Here is an 18,001-nt window from a genome sequence, read left to right as displayed (position 1 = left end):
TCTCAGGAAATTAGGTGGCAGGACCTGCCAGAGTGAACTAAAGACTATCGGGTACCTGGTCTGCCTCCACGGGGCGTAAGTGGGGCAACGTTGGGCCTCAGAAGAGGTCCAGCGGCTAAATGGCCAGAGGAACAACGGTACAAAACACCACACTTCCATAATCCATACACTTTTAAATCTCTGGCCTTCCCAGTGAACTGGTACACCCACAATAAAAGCAACGCGGAGATGGGGGAAACCCCTGGTGCCGTTTGACACTGAAAACACTTACACTTACTTACATAATCCCCCCACAATCCGGACACGTAATACAGTATACGGAACCACTCCATAGGAAAGGAGGAACTGGTGTTTTCCCCTTAGAAATAATAGATTGTAATTTCCTCCCTGGAAATTGCACACATCATATATGATGGTGACGCAAAATCCTAACAAGACGTTCCGATACGCCCGGATAATAGGGGATGTAGGAGGTAGAGATAAATTGATTGACGCGAGGCGGGTTAGATTTCGTAACAAATTCGTGAGCCTGAAGCTCACATCTAACTAGAACATGAGGTGGATAGTCGCAATTTGAAAGCTCCGCCCTAATTTTAGAAATCTCCAACTGCCTGTCACTAGTCGAACTAGAGTGCATCCAATCGCGGGAGAATAAGGTGCGAGCAGTGCTACGTAAATGACCAGGGGCATGCACAAAGCCATAATTGGTAAATTGGCCTGAGCACATTGGCTTCCTAAAAATGGAAGTTACTAAATGCAAATCCACGTGCTGGACTAACGTATCCAAAAAAGGAAGGGTATTATCAACCTCTAGTTCAATCATAAACTGAATGACGGGCGACAGGGAACTGAGAAATTGCAGCAGCCCAGATTCTGATCCCCGGGGTACAATTGCAAAAATGTCGTAAACATAATGGCACCAGAGAGTGATAGGAATAGGTAAGTTCAAGAAAATCTAACTCTCAAGTTCCTCCATGGCGATATTGGCCACAATAGGACTAACAGGAGCACCCATAGCTGTGCCCTGTGTTTGGCAGAACAGAGAGTCATTGAACATGATCACACCCCCCTGTTAAACACAGATTGAGAGCAGTACAAATATCATCTGTAGAGACCGAGGTTCTATTTACCAATGTGGTATCCCTGCTCAAAAGACGTCTCGCGCAGGCAATAGTCTGTTGTACAGGAACAGAAGTGAACAGAGAAACCACATCAAAGGAGACCATAAAGTTGCTCTCAGAAATAAAATCTTTAATAATATGCAGAAAATGCATACTACTGGAAACAGTTTTCCCAACAAGGGGTGCTAATAACTTGGCAACTTGTTTAGAAAGTTCATACGTAGGCGTATGACAACAAGAAACAATGGGCTGTAAAGGAACATAAGGTTAATGGATCTTTGGAAGTCCATAAAACTGCGGTATTCGACAACCTGTTGCATGAAGCTTCCAGTGGACGTTCTTGGTAATCTTATTGGCTAAAAACCAAGAATGCACAAGTTTATTAACTTTGGATTCCAACTTCTCCAGCACTTTCACAGGGAGTCTTGCACAGTTTCATAAACTTCCTGATCCTGTAATAGATTTTGCCTGCAGATAAGGGGTGGCGCACTAATAATAATTTTGCCTGCAGATAAGGGGCGGTGCACTGTTGTCCTGGACAAGTTGGATTTTATTCGTAAATCCCTCGCTCTAGTAGAGAATCGGTTCATTTCGTTAGCATTTCTATTACAGTTCCTCCTTTCCTACGGAGTGGTTCCATATACTGTATTATGTGTCCAGATTGCGGGGGGGGGTCTTATGTACAAAGTACAAAGTACGTTGAGGGTCAAACAGCACCAGGAATTTCTCCCATCTCCGCTAATGTTCGCTGTATCGAGGGACAGTTCTCTGTCAAGACCAGAGATTTAAAAGTGTGTGGATCATGTGTTGTGTTGTAGGTTGTGCCCATTGTTCTTCTGGCCTATTGGTCCTCGAGCCCCTGATGGGACCTGAAGTTGTCCGTACTATGCCAACGAGTAAGCTGGCCAGGTGTACCTTGAAATATATTATACTCTGGCAGGTCCCGCCGCCTAATGTCCTTCGATTTCAGCGGATGGGTCCTAAAAAAAAACGAAAAAAAAAAAAAAGATAATCGCGGTGGTATTATTGCACGATCGCTATTACGAGATAGTATGTGGGGTTTGTTCGCCGAAATGACCATGGGATTGTACGCTAAAATAACAAGTTCTAGAGGCCTAATGGGGCGGGCAATAATTTTGGTGTTAATTTAGATTTGGATGTGTGGGCCTTTCGCGGTGTATAGTCAAGAGAAGGGTAGGGAGACTGAAGGCTGGGGGAAGAAAGAGAAGTAAGGGGCCGATAGGGTATATGGCCCCTGCAGTCAGTGGGGCATGTACATGCCCCACCAGAGGGAAAGGGGGATGGTAGGAGGAGGAGAAGACAGCGAGCCATCTCCTTCCCCCCTGCCAAGGAATAGGATTGAAAGCAGGCTGGTCAAGGTTACCAGCCCAGATCGCCATATAGCTAGGTGGCTGCAATGTGCTGGCAGTCATTTCTCTGAGCCCTTGCATGGTAGTCTTGTTGTCTTGATCAGGTTGTCAAATGCCTCTGCTGGATGAGGTTGTCTAATCGGGTTGTCACGGTGTGATTTCTTTTTTATTATTTTTATTTTTTTAGTTGGTTACTTCCAGGTCAGGTCCAGTTACCTTATTCATGTCATGTTCATGTATTGAATGAGATTGTCACGTCAGGTGGATACATCTGTGGGTTGTCATAGAGATTGTGATTTCAGGTAGACTCAGTTGTGAGGTTTAATTCCTTGGTTGTTTCACCCTGGTGTCAATTCATCATCTGAGAAGGTTTTCGTGGTTGTGTAGACATTCTACTGGTCTGCACGGCATAGTTGTTTACTGCAGTGGTTGAGGCTGTGGGAGAGTCCTTCTCCTTGTGAAGAGGTCCTGGGCCAGCTGCGCGAATGCCTTGTACGTGTCACTTTCAGTTATCGCGAGGTCTTCTTGATTACGGAGGTTAAGAGTAATGAACCTGCAATAGAGGTCCTCATATAGTAGGCAACTGTATATTAGGTGCTCCCACGTTTCACGTTCACCACAGAGGCAAAACAGTGTATCACTCAGTCCAAATCCTTGTAGTTTGTCTCTAATCGCCCCGTGTCCCGTCAGCAGGTAGGTTGTGTAGAGTCCTGGTGAGAGCTACGGTGGATAATCCGGGTATACCAGCTGTATGTTGGGTAGAAATTTTCTAATTATTACACCTTTGCTGGAGGTCCCCCAGCGGGCCTGCCAAGTTTGTTGGAGGTCCCCCAGCGGGCCTGCCAAGTTTGTTGGAGGTCCCCCAGCGGGCCTGCCAAGTTTGTTGGAGGTAAGTGGAGAGACAGTTCCTTTCTACTTTGGGATCATTTGACAGATCTATGGTGTAGTCGAGGCATGTTGCCGTTCTGCCTTTGGTTAGTTGATAGAGTAGCCCATGCTTAACAATCTCCAGGTCCAGAGGAGGGATCCCGTTAGGGCCTGGAGTGCCTGGGTACTTACAGTGTTACATGCTCTCGAGATGGTTATGAGTATGTGTCGCTGCGTAGTCTCCAATTTTTTCCGGTTCACTGCAGTGGTCGCCTTGCGATACCATATTCCAGCAGCATATGTAATCGCTAGCAGGAAAATAGCTTTATAGTAGAGGCTGAGGGTTTTTCTCCTCAAACCCCATTTCTTGCGTGTGATTCGCGCAAAAAGTGCGGAGTATCCTCTAATTTTCTTCCGTAAGTGCACTATATGTGGTGTAAAGCTCAGGTTCTTATCTAGTACGACTCCAAGGTGCTTTAATTCGGTGGTAAGCTTAATTGTGTTACCTTGTATCGTGATTTGAGGGGGTCGTCTGGTGTCTAGGGCTCCTTTTAATAATATAGATCTTGTCTTCGAGGATGAGATCTTCAAGTTATTGTTGTTAGCCCAGTCCTCTAGAGTTTCTATTGCTCTGTTGGCGGTGTTCTCCAGTTGCGCCCTAGATCCCCCAGGCAGCATCAGAACCACATCATCCCCATAGGCTAGGGGAACGACGTCGCCAAGTTCGAGGTTCAAAAAGCCGTCTAAAACCCTGTGGGCATCCTCTGAATACTTCTCTTGTTACTGAAGAATATGGTGCTCTGACTGTCACGAACCTATTCGACAGGTAGGATTTGATGACTTGATAGAGATTTGATCGTAGGTTGGGCTTCCGGAGTCGGGCCAGGACGCTTAGCCACCATAAAGTGTCAAAAGCCCCAGCAAAGTCTATTGCTATGACCAGAAAGTATTTCTGATCTGAGGTAGTTGCAGCATTAGTAATATTTTCCAGGACATCCAGGGTTGAGCATCCCTTCCTAAATCCATATTGTTGGGGTGACTGCAGGCTGGCTGCAGTGTAGTGGATCCCTATTCTGTTTCTTAATAGCTGCTTAAAGAGCTTACTCAGGATTGATAACAGTGCTATGGGTCTGTATGACCCCGGAAGGTCCAGTTGTTTGTTGGGACTTTTGGGAATGAGGCACAAGTTTGCAGTTTTCCAGGACTGGGGAACAGGCCTTCTTTGAGGCAGTGGTTGTATAGGTTAAGAAGCACCTCTGGAATGGTTTCGACGGCTTTCTTGACAATCTCTGGCTCCAAAAGATCAGAACCAGGAGACTTCTTGTTTCTAATCCTCATCGCAGCTGTTTCCAGTTCAAGTTTGGTGAAAGGGTCTTCTGTTGCAGTCGTACAGTAGGTTTCATTGTCTATAGGTGAGTCTGGTAGAAGATTAAAAGATCGGGCTTCTGAGCTTGAGGTGGCTCTGGGGACCGCTAATTTTGAACGCTTCGCAGTTGCCAAACATTATTGGGTTGAGCAGCACAATTTTGATCCCAACGGGATATTGAAATCGTCGAATGTTCACGTGATTACCGCCAGCGTTCATGGCTTGAAGCACTACACATAGCCACCAATAATAGTACTATGAATCGGACGAGGGGAGTACACTTACACCCTGTTATAGAATGTACTGTATTGCAGTGCAATCAGCACTGGTGATCATCACGTGTACGTAATTCTGCTTTACCGACACCAGACTTGTGATACATGATCATGCCCAGCTGACTTGTGTATTGTAACCATCAATATATACTGAAGTACATCATTCACACACACAAGCTGATGAAGAGGCACTTCACTTCGAAAGCTACTATCTATGTATTGTAACGCTTTTATTTTGTTGTATTTTAACGCTTTTATTTTATTTTTTTTTTCTGTTTTATCTTATGTATATATCATTTTTATTTTAATAAATTTATTTTAACCAGTTAGTCGGTCGTCGCAAGAAACTCTGATGTGTGTAATATGTTATAAGAAAAAACAAAAAAAGGGCCTCTCTGCCGCCAGGGAGCAGGAAACACCTAAGTCTCTGTTACCTACCCATCCCTATGCACGTGAAGCCCGGTCATGGGTCTCCTTCACTGTCCGCACTAACACCCTGCATTCACCGGAGGTAGTGCAATACCACTGGGTGCCATCAATCCCACTACTAGGCTGTCCATACCTGGAAGCCTTAAAAAAAAAAAAAAACCACCCCAAACCCATAAGGTAAATTCCACATCACTTTTTCTTTCTGATGCTTGCAAAAAAAAAAAAAAAAACCTAACTCAAACGAGTTTGGGAAAAAAAAAATTTTTAATAATAAAAATAAATAAATAAATAAAAATAATAATAAAATAAAGAAATTTAATTAATTAAAAATAATAAATAAATAAAGAAAGAAAAGGATAAATAAATTAATTTTAAAAGAAATAAACATAAGAATTTAAAAAAGAAAAAACACACGCCTGCAAGGTTTAAATTCTGCATCAGTTTTCTTTCTGATGCCCACAAAAGCAATTGAAGAAGAGGGGCGGGGGAACCTCCAGCAAAGCTGTGGAAAAAAAAGTGTACAGTTCTAATCTATATTAACCAGTACAGATACCTGTTTCCTGTTTTAAATACATTTCTCCAAAATTCCTGGAATAGTGAACAATTCTCTGAACCTTGCACCCATTGAGTTTCAGCTCCTCGGTTAAAACCTGGTATAACTGATCTTAAATTATGCCTAAATTCCTCATAAGGAGAACAGTCATAAAAAACATTTTCCCATGTTTCAATTAATCTACATATATAGAAAGTATCCTCCTCCGCACCTAAGTCACATAACGTATATTTAAGCGAGCCGTGCCCTGTGATTGTATAAGAGGCTTCCATGCAGGGAAAGAACCATTTATTGTGTTTATTTCCAATATTAAAACATACATCAGCAATAAAAAATGTAGTTACAGCACAGTTGACACTGGTTCTCCAACGTTCTACCCATATTCCTGTCAATTCTAATAAAATATCTTTTTCCTCTCTCTCTCTTCCGATCAATCAAAATATCATTCGTAATTCCTATGATTGTAACTTGTCTGCCCTTCCCTCAAAAGTAACTAAACGCTCTATATAGAATATACAAATCCAAGGGGAGTGCCCCAGCAAGCACCTGAAGGGCATTAGTCGATACTCACTTACACACTCTCAAAATTGTTAATAACATAATATGCTGTAATGAATTCAGCTTATTTTTAAACTTGACATTGCTTACACGCCTGACCCAGATAGAGGCAGCACAAGCTAAAATGGGTAAAAAAATATCCTTGTAGTAAAGACTGACGACTCTTTGACCGAGCCTACAGTCCTTCCTGGTAATCCGGACTATAGAAGCTGCGTATTTCTTTACTTTACCACTTAAGTATTCCAAGTGAGGTGTAAAAAAATTGTCATTCAACAAAATTCCTAAGTGTTTGACCTGAGACACCAAAGGTATCTGTTTAATATTAATAATTAATCGGGGTGGTCTCCTCTAGTCCAGTTTACCTTTCAATAACATAGTTACAGTCTTATTAGAAGAAATTTGGAATTTATTATTCAAAGTCCACCTTCGTCAAGGTGGACTTTGAATAACTTTATTACCCGTTCGAGTTTACCTTCAATTACTAGTCTGAAATTCCCCTACCCACATAGCACCAGGTCGTCCGCATATGCGACCTTGTGACAATCCACACAGTGTTGTTCTAACCAAGTGTTAAGGACCAGATTCCAAAAAATCGGTCCCAACACTAAACCCTGGGGGCACCCTTGATTAATTGCTCTCTCAAAGCTCAAATGTTGAGAACTAACTATAATTCTTCTATCTGATAAGTAATTGCTGATTGTCCTAAACAACAAATCAGGACAATTCAAAGCTCTCAAAGATTTCAAAACAGTGGGCTACCAAACCATATCAAAAGCCCCTTCAAAATCTGTGAAGAGGGCTACGACATACTTAAAATTAGAATAAGCAAAAATCTACAAGATCATGAATTGCATCCTCTGTGCCAGTTGTCTGATGGCACCGGGGGTTTCCCTCTTTGGAGCATTTCTTTTTTTAATCTGTATTGACAGGGAAATTCCAATTTCATTGTACAAAATAAAGTTTCAAGTCTTATTAGCAATAACCGTTCAAAAATCTTTTCTGAGATTTGCAAGCAACGATATAGACCTATAACCTCTCGGATCAGTTAATGGTTTCACTGGTTTATGAAGCAGCTTCAAAAGGGCTCTCTTCAAAGACCTTGGGAATATACCCTGAAGGAAATATTTATTAAACATATTTAACATTTTCTCAGGAAACAGCTCAACAAATTTAACAATACTATTATTTTCAATTTTATCAGGACCAGGTGTTTTATTTAATTTAACTTAGAACATACCATCTTAAGTTCAGTAATACTGAGTAATTCAACATCACGACCGCCAATATAATTTATATTCTCTCTTCTCTAACCTTATTCTGCACAACTGTGTCCTCACTAACACAGTCAACCAGAAACAATCTGTCAGTTATTGTTGTGATAGTGGAAAGCCAATCAAAGGATTCCTTATTGTCAGAAACAACTGTGCTAATCAAATTATTAATATTCAATTTGTTTCTTGTAAAATTAAAAAGAAGTCCCCAAGGTTCATTATTCCCAACCGTGTAAATCAAATCCTTCCACGCTTCAAACTTATGATTATAAATAGTTTTATGATACTGCTTTTGTAAAATTTTGTATAAGTCCTTATAAAACAATGCCTCAGTAAGACTCCATCCACTGTATCTTTGATACCTGTTCCTAAGATCAAATACTTCTTTTCTTAGGGCAGTCAACTAAGCAGACCACCAAGGAACCTTATGTATTAACTCTCTTTTTCTTAGTAGCAAAATGTAAAGCATTATAAAGTGCTGTCTGTACATAAAAAGCATATTCAACTGCATTTAATGCAGATAACCCTTTTGTAACAATATCTGAAAAACTGTCTGACAAGCTAAACACAAATTTTCTCCAACTGATCCTTTTATAATTAAGTCTAACATTGTCTTCCACTACAGGTTCATTTAAAATTCCATCTACCAAACTTAAGCTAAACACAATTGATCTGTGATCACTATTAGTGTGCTCTGTATATACATCCCAGCAGCAGATCTTTCTATTCAACTGTTGAGTTACTGTTGTTAAATCAATGTTGGAACTTCCACGGGTGTTATCGAAAGTATATGGCTTATTAGGTAGATTTAACACATTTAAATTATGGCACAACAAAAACTCCTCTAACTGTACACTTCTGCTATCAACATAATTACTATGCCACAATCTAGATTTATCGCTCGAATCCAGCTATAATCAAATTACTGCCAGCAACAAAAGCCATCAATTTTTCTAAATACTGAATTGAAGGATCAAACTCACTGCAGGGGGGGGGGTAATAAAGAGAGACGCAAGATAAAATGATACTGCCATAGAATTAATATGAATACAAGTAGCATATTAATATGAATACAAGTAGCATATTAATATGAATACAAGTAAACTAGAAATGACAGTTCCTTTTAATTTATTATTAAAAATAACTATAGCTGTCTTTGGTTTAATGGCCTGGATATGTATTACTTTAGCAAATACAGGAAAACCTGTAATCCTAAAGGAATCTGGAAAAGTTCCTACATAACGGTTTTGAAGACAAAATTTCATACCCTTTTCTCTATCGCAACAACTTTAGCCTCATCCAAAACACTTCTTGATCTCTGCCCATTTAACTGCATGATCTGTATGAAGCCCCATTAATTAACCCTGCTACATTATTATTAGTAGAACTATTATTCATTACAGATGCACGTACTGGCAATATCTAAAGCTCTAAGATACTCAGGACATTTAGAGTTAGAATGTTCACAGTCTTTACCCCTCCTTTTACGATTAACGCATTTAGGAAGTTGATCTTTGAGCTGGCAATCTTTAAAAATATGTCCTCCTTATGTACAATGTCCACAACTTACAGATTTGTGTGTACAATGAACAGATGCATGCCCATAACCAAGACATTTAAAGCACTTATTTACAACAATAAAGTTTCTGAACTTATGAGAATTACAGCCAATAAAAATTCTGTCAGATTCAAATAAAGACTTATACATCTGTGAAGTTAAGTCTATAACTCAATTAGTTACCCGTGATTTTAAGCTAGTATTAAATCTGAAAGAAACACCTTTTTTTTTACTTCCTGCTCAGTAAAATCACAGTCTTTTAAATTTTTACACTATAGATCCTTCAAAATTTCTTCCTTGATAACTTTCTTGGGTATATCATAAATCAGAACTGTCGGATTGGCTAACTTGACATTATCATACTTTAACCCTTACCCAAGCAAATTCTCAGAACCAGCTAATTTATTCAAATCCTCCACTGTATCAGTTTCAATTAACACCCCCCCCCCCTGTTGTGAATCAATCTCAAGTTCCTAACTTTTATATCCCTGAAATCCTGTTTTAGAGTATTTAACACCACTTCTTTAACTTTCTATCTTGTACTGTGCATAGTTTCATTCTCCGCTCTCAATATCAAGGTGTTGCCTATCTTAGGTTTTAATTCCCTGGCCTTAAGAGTAGCCCTGCTGTTTTCACCTTCGGTATAATCTACCCCCACATACAGATTTGTCACCACCTGTGTTCTTAAGGCTTAACTTTATCAGCATAAGACATTTGATGTTCTCCCACCCAGGCATAATAGGCTGTCCTCTAACGAGATCGTCAAATAAATTAACTCTCATCTGTAGTTCATCTATTCTTGCCTTCAAGAGCTCATTTTCAATTAATAAAGCTGTGATGACAATCTCTATACCAACCCGCTTATCTAGAATAAAATTAGAAGACGATTCAGTTACCTTGTTGGCGTCATTAGTGGTATATTCCACTACTGTTTTCTTCAATTTTGTATTTAACTCAGAAATGATGTTAGTATCGCCATACCCACATCTCTAATCATGGATATTAGCAACAATAATATCGCTCTCTCGCACATTTGTTCCTGTACTTTTCCTACTATCATCACCAAAAAAACTGTCTCCATCAAGATTCAGAAGGTCCACTTGAACCTCTGAAACATTGGAGGACCGTGGCTCTGAAAATAACCAAGTCCTGAATACTAAATCCTGAAAATAACTAAGTCCTGCACGAATAACGATAACCAACCAATATGGCGGCCACTACGCTACACTAGTGCACTGTTAACACACTGTAATTCCAACACAATTTGAATTCCCTGGTCAGTTACCTGAACTTGTCTGTCTGCTGATGCATGCACACCAACTTCCTCAGTACTAATAGCATTACTAGAACTTGCAATGGTACTTGTGGTAGCAGCTATTCCACTAGAAACACTTACTTTCGAACTGTTTCCTTTCAGGAGGTTATTGTCAAGGATTTTTTTACCACCCTATGTATGCATCCTAGGAACTCTAGACGGCAATGGGGTAATACACCAATCTCAGCTTCCTTTCCCCCCTCGCTGATTTTTTCTTTTATTATCCACACCTCAGAAATCCAGGTGAACTCTGAAGTAACCAGTTCATTCAAATGCACTCCACAGATAGAATCTGTGAAGATTCTGTCACTACCAATTCAAGTAACTCACCTTCTCTCAAATTAGAATGCAGGCTCAGCTTAAAGCGGCACCTGCACGAATAACGATAACCAACCAATATGGCGGCCACTACGCTACACTAGATGATTATGAGAATGCTATTTAACTGAGAAACGTATTAGTTTTATTAATTAACAATCGCTTACTTATTCTTTAACTGTACAGCAATGGCATTAGAGATCGCGGGCAAATTCATAAATCTTTTCTAATATTTTATCAGTTGCACTAATTTCTATAAAGTAAAATTTATAATTCATTCTTTTAGGAAATGCTGAGTGAGGTTCAAGAGAAAAAGGATGCAGAAGTAAGTTTTTTAAAAGTAAAACAATACCATTATCAGTTTTGAGATTATGAGAATGCTATTTAACTGAGAAACGTATTAGTTTTATTAATTAACAATCGCTTACTTATTCTTTAACTGTACAGCAATGGCATTAGAGATCGCGGGCAAATTCATAAAACTTTTCTAATATTTTATCAGTTGCACTAATTTCTATAAAGTAAAATTTATAATTTATAATTCATTCTTTTAGGAAATGCTGAGTGAGGTTCAAGAGAAAAAGGATGCAGAAGTAAGTTTTTTAAAAGTAAAACAATACCATTATCAGTTTTGAGATTATGAGAATGCTATTTAACTGAGAAACGTATTAGTTTTATTAATTAACAATCGCTTACTTATTCTTTAACTGTACAGCAATGGCATTAGAGATCGCGGGCAAATTCATAAAACTTTTCTAATATTTTATCAGTTGCACTAATTTCTATAAAGTAAAATTTATAATTTATAATTCATTCTTTTAGGAAATGCTGAGTGAGGTTCAAGAGAAAAAGGATGCAGAAGTAAGTTTTTTAAAAGTAAAACAATACCATTATCAGTTTTGAGATTATGAGAATGCTATTTAACTGAGAAACGTATTAGTTTTATTAATTAACAATCGCTTACTTATTCTTTAACTGTACAGCAATGGCATTAGAGATCGCGGGCAAATTCATAAAACTTTTCTAATATTTTATCAGTTGCACTAATTTCTATAAAGTAAAATTTATAATTTATAATTCATTCTTTTAGGAAATGCTGAGTGAGGTTCAAGAGAAAAAGGATGCAGAAGTAAGTTTTTTAAAAGTAAAACAATACCATTATCAGTTTTGAGATTATGAGAATGCTATTTAACTGAGAAACGTATTAGTTTTATTAATTAACAATCGCTTACTTATTCTTTAACTGTACAGCAATGGCATTAGAGATCGCGGGCAAATTCATAAAACTTTTCTAATATTTTATCAGTTGCACTAATTTCTATAAAGTAAAATTTATAATTTATAATTCATTCTTTTAGGAAATGCTGAGTGAGGTTCAAGAGAAAAAGGATGCAGAAGTAAGTTTTTTAAAAGTAAAACAATACCATTATCAGTTTTGAGATTATGAGAATGCTATTTAACTGAGAAACGTATTAGTTTTATTAATTAACAATCGCTTACTTATTCTTTAACTGTACAGCAATGGCATTAGAGATCGCGGGCAAATTCATAAAACTTTTCTAATATTTTATCAGTTGCACTAATTTCTATAAAGTAAAATTTATAATTTATTCTTTTAGGAAATGCTGAGTGAGGTTCAAGAGAAAAAGGATGCAGAAGTAAGTTTTTTTAAAAGTAAAACAATACCATTATCAGTGTTTTGGTTAAATCTCTTAGTGTAGGCAGAGGACGGCATAGTCAAAACAGATATATAAACGAGCTTGGAGAATGAAAGATGTATGAAATATAATATCGGTGTTTAGAAAAACTACAAAGTAGTTGTTGTGGGCATCATTTGCTCTTTCTCATATTGTGCTCTGCCCTCACAACGAGTTGCCATGATACTGCACTACCTCAAATAAGTAACGCTTCACTAATAGAGAAGACTATTGTTACTTATTCTCAGTGAGTACCCCCACCCAGACATGTTTCAAGGCTATTGGCCTATCATCAGTGGGTGGGCAGGTACCCTAGTATTGCAGACAACGACCCAGTTGTGAAGTTAATCGCATAATATGAGAGATGCCAAAAGGTGTATAAGATAATATTTAAAATAATTAAATGCATAAGGCATAATACTTTAAGAGTTTAGTATCTATATAATATCGGTGTTTAGATACACCATAGACACTCTTAAAAAAACTACAAAGTAGTTGTTGTTGGCATCATTTGCTCTTTCTCATATTGTGCTCTGCCTTCACGACGAGTTGCCATGATACTGCACTACCTCAAATAAGTAACGCTTCGATATTGTGCGATTAACTTTACAACTGGGTCGTCATGTCTGCAATACTAGGGTACCTGCCCACCCACTGATGATAGGCCAATAGCCTTGAAACATGTCTGGGTGGTGGTACTCACTGAGAATAAGTAACAATAGTCTTCTCTATTAGTGAAGCGTTACTTATTTGAGGTAGTGCAGTATCATGGCAACTCGTCGTGAAGGCAGAGCACAATATGAGAAAGAGCAAATGATGCCCACAACAAATACTTTGTAGTTTTTTTAAGAGTGTCTATGGTGTATCTAAACACCGATATTATATAGATACTAAACTCTTAAAGTATTATGCCTTGTGCATTTAATTATTTTAAAAAAAATTTAGAAAGTATGAAAGAAAAACAAAAAAAAAAAAAAAAAGGGCGTTAACGGGAAGGTTCTAGAACGAATACTGGTAGCCTTAACAAAGTGTGTAAATATAAGTTTTTGATATTTTTCAATTTGGAAATTAAGCACAGCCAATTAAGTACATAGGGTGCACAGGGTCAGGTGCCAGCTGTGGTTTCCCAAGTCTACGTCATGTGTACCCTGTGAAGAAATACAGAACGCTATGAATGCCAGGAAAGTGTTGCGTGTTGGATGTGTAGTGTTTTGTTGGGTTCCGTTGTGTGTCTTGGCATTTGGCCGCAAGGCCCCTGGTGGGACCCTACGTTGCCCGCACACACCAATAGGAGTATAGTAGCCAGGCTGTCCATAATTCTCCGACTGGTCTTCGCCATGGTCGCCTGAGCTTCCTGGAGGAGACAAAGTAAAAAAAAAAAAGAAGTACAATGAAAATATGAAAATAAATGGATTCCATTGCATAAGAAGATAAATACTGTGTACACTGTGCTGCCACGTTCCTAGGTACACAGTGTGTTGAGCCTGTAAAAACAGCCTGAATTCGTCTAGGCATGGATTGAACAAGTTGCCAAAAACATTGTGCAAGAATGCAGTACTATGCACACATGAGTGTGTCACGCAGTTTCTTGAGATTCGACAGAGGTGTAGGCCTGCAACGAACAGCCCTTTCAAGCTCACCCCAAAGATGTTCAATAGGATTGAGATCCAGGGGACAGAGCGGGCTACTGCAGCAAAGAAAAGTCATTGACATGTTCCTGGAACCATTACATAGTGATTCGGGCTTTGTGCACCGACGCATTGTCCTGCTGGAAGTAACCATCTGACTGAGGATAAACTGTCAAAATGAACAGATGCACTTGGTCAGCAACGATGTTTAGGTATGATGTGGCATTCAGACGTGAATCTATGGGTATCAATGGACCCAACGTGTACCAAGAAAACATTCCCCACACCATAACACTGTCCTCACCACCTTGCACAGTAGTCATCAGACATGAGGGGGTCCATGGTTTCATGTTGTTTTCGTCAAATTCTGAGCTTTCCATTGTGGGGGTGGGGTTTCTTCTTATATATATTTTTATTAATTTCTATTTTTGTTTATATTATTATTTATATTTATTCTTAAAATTCCCCACTTTGCATCTGACTTGTTATCTCACAGAAGAATTCCGGTTCTGAGGGAGTTTCTATATTAGTGCACTCCTCCTTTGGGCTTTGCTGTGTGTTCAGAAATGACCAAACACTATTTGCATTAAGTAAAATACAATTAGTTTATTATTCATATTTACAAATAAGAAAATCAAGCAAATCATTACATATTATATATAATACATGGCATGGATTACGTTCCTGGTCATTAGGCTCTCCGATCCATCATCTTCTTCTTACTATTGGCTGATACAATTATTCTTCTGGAATTTAATGTCCACTTTACAAGCTATTCTATTCTATTCTCACCCCAACACTTTAAAGTTACATGTGAATAAAATATACATGGGTTTATTTATTTTTTTCATTCTTTCAGGTAAACTTCAGCATTTAGCGACTAATTTCTCTACTTCAGTAACATTACATATGTAACATACAACTGTACCTGCTCTACAGTTTAACCCGTCCAAAATTATTACCTTTCTCCATTAATTGATCAGTAAATAGACCTCAACTGTAAACAATCCTTCATTAAACTATTTCTATGATACTTCCTTGCTTATCTATACAACATGTATTAAATTAACTGTTTGTTTCCCTAAATCTCACTAAGTATTTATCTAATCTTCCCTGCAGTCCTTTGCAATTACATAGAGGTATATTCGTTGTTTTACCACTTACTTCTGGGGATTTTTGGATCCTACCGCTAATACAATGTTTGGCCTGGGACTTTCTGTTCTGCATCGGGGTCCACCATTGGTTTGGAAACGCTCTTCTCCGATTCCGTACTGCTAACTTCTGCCAGGGACACTATTCCGCCTTGCCGATCATATCCTTCTTTGCTGTGCCGGGTCATTCAGTAGGAGTCGCTTCTCATTACTTTATTTCTTTCTGTAGGCTACAGGACGGTCCGGTATTTCTTCCGTAAGCATTATCTCGCTGTTCTCCTTCCAAATATATCTCTCAGTGGACGCTTTCGGACTTCTATGTTTCATCTCGAGAAAGTTCCCCTTTCTGTAACTCATCTACACTTTATTAAAACTATTAGAACTTAGTCAACTCACCATAACTGGTTCTACTGGTTCCGGGGACAGTTTTCCAAACCTATCTCTCCGATAAAGTTTCAGCACTCCTCTAAAAAAACTTTATCACTCCCGAAAAAAACTTCATCACTCCCTATTCGCGTGCGCTCTTCCCTTTTTATTTCCCAAAATTTCATAACGCCCCTCCTTTCCTCAACCAATCATTTCTATCTGACCATCATCGTCTCCATTCTCATTTGCCTATGACCCATGACACGATGGTCGAGCCCCTTCCGGTGTAGAGAGGACTTCCGTTTCTAGAGAATTCTCGAATATTCTGGAAGGTGATCGAAATTTCGGAGCTCAGTATCATCCAGAAAACACCTGCGTCCATTTACTTGATTCGTCTCGCCACGCCCGCTCTGTTTGCAGTAAACAAGAACGCCCCCCGCTGGTACCCCTATTGTTCCGTCTTGCTATCTTCGCTTGCTGTTTCCGGTGTGGGCACTGATTCAAAACTCTTTCTAATGTTTATTTCCACGGTATATCTGCCTTTACATTAACTATAGACTCCACTTAATTAAATTCCATTAGCGTGAGACCCACTATCTTGTGACTAAGTGTTTTCTTGTAAGGTTTTACAATATCACTCTATCTAGCATTCTATCATTAATTATATAGACATTTAATTTAATTTGTAAGACTTTGTGTCATACAATCGTCAACCCTTCCCAGAAAAATTTATGCATGTGTAAATTTTTCTATTCTAATACACCCTTTCCCGCAATTTTGGTCCACTGTACCTCTATTTACAGATCCCCTTTATATATAACTCCTTATGGCACATTACCCTCTGACACTAAAATCACCTTGGTGAAGCCTCCTATAATCAGTATTTTTACTCAAAGATTATCTATATTCATTAGAAAACCAATTGCTTGACCCACTGCTAAATTTCGGAACTCTACTAATCCAGTGTCTACCTGTTTACCTCCCATAGCTGAATGTGACCCTCTTAGTGTTCTATATACAAATATATACATATACACATTCTAAATATATTAGGCCTCACTAAATCTACTCCCATCCCATATTTTCATCGAATAAACCTCCTAAATACATCTGCTGCATCCTGTTTATTTCCCCCAACTTGTGGACCCTTTCCCTAGTGGAATTTTCTGTTCTGTGTTTCCACAATCCTTCGATTCCTTTGAGCTCTGTTGTTGCCTTTAATTGATTGCCATTCTCTTCACCACCACTTTCTTCCACTTTATTTAAAAGTTCGCTATCTTCATGTCTCTCTTCCCTTCGAGACGTTTTCTTTCCAGAATTAACATTAACCCTTTCTCTCATTTCCAAGACTCCCATGTGTAACATCCTTCCACTTTCTTGGCACTTTCTCTCATTATTCCTATTAGTTTTGTTCTTCTTCTTTAATTCCCTTAATTCTTCTTGAGCAATCAGAATTTTATCAATAGGGTTTGCCTTGCACCTTTCTGATTCCTTCACACTCCTTCCCTTTGAAGATTCCCCTCTTTCTGTCTCATACTGGGCTCTGCCGCCTGTATTTCGCCTTCTGTCTACTTTTGGACTCACAGCGGTATCACTACCGAAGTTAATTCTGCCCCTTTCCAGATCTATCTTGGCTCCTAATTTCTTTAGTAAGTCCGTGCCTAGTATCGCGTCATGTCGACGACTATTTACTCTGTTTGCCACTAAATATGAATGGGGCACCATGTTTACACATCCCTGTGTATCTTGTCTCTAACTATATAATCGGTGTGAATTTCTTCAGCACCTACCCCCCTCCACAAGAAATTCACGGCAACATTTCACATCTCCCTTATTTGACCCTTTGCAGTATCTGATGAGGTAATCCCACATTAAAATAGACCTCGAGGCTCCTGTGTCCACCAGAAATTTACCTGGTACTCCCCCTAAGCTGCCCTTTACATATAACAGGTCGTTTCCCCTGCCGTTATCACTTACAGCACCTAAAGATATGTTTTTTCCTTTGGTTGTGTTTATGGTTAATGCTTGCCTCTCCCAGTGGGCATGTCTAAAAGATCTATGTCTTTTAACTACGGCATTGTTAATGCGCTCTCGTTCATTCCTGTACTCACCATGTTTAGTGCAATGTCTTTCCTCCCTGTGCTGGTCCATGTGTCTG

At 38.9% G+C, this 18,001-nt stretch overlaps 1 protein-coding gene across 1 annotated transcript in view; it reads left to right on the top strand.

The window, feature by feature from the left end:
- Positions 1-18,001, top strand: part of LOC150074861 (uncharacterized) — a 69,939-nt gene that overhangs the window by 25,219 nt on the left and 26,719 nt on the right. The window contains exon 2 of the mRNA XM_090389456.1: positions 11,288-11,326. Coding sequence (XP_090245582.1) covers positions 11,288-11,326 — 39 coding nt within the window. The remainder of the gene's footprint in view (positions 1-11,287; positions 11,327-18,001) is intronic.

This window comes from Mastigoproctus giganteus, unplaced genomic scaffold (assembly GCF_048544385.1).
Source record: "Mastigoproctus giganteus isolate SK-2022 unplaced genomic scaffold, ASM4854438v1 scaffold_34, whole genome shotgun sequence".
NCBI lineage: Eukaryota > Metazoa > Arthropoda > Arachnida > Uropygi > Thelyphonidae > Mastigoproctus > Mastigoproctus giganteus.
The sequence above is the reverse complement of the archived record's forward strand: the minus strand, read 5'-3'. Positions and strand labels throughout refer to the sequence as shown.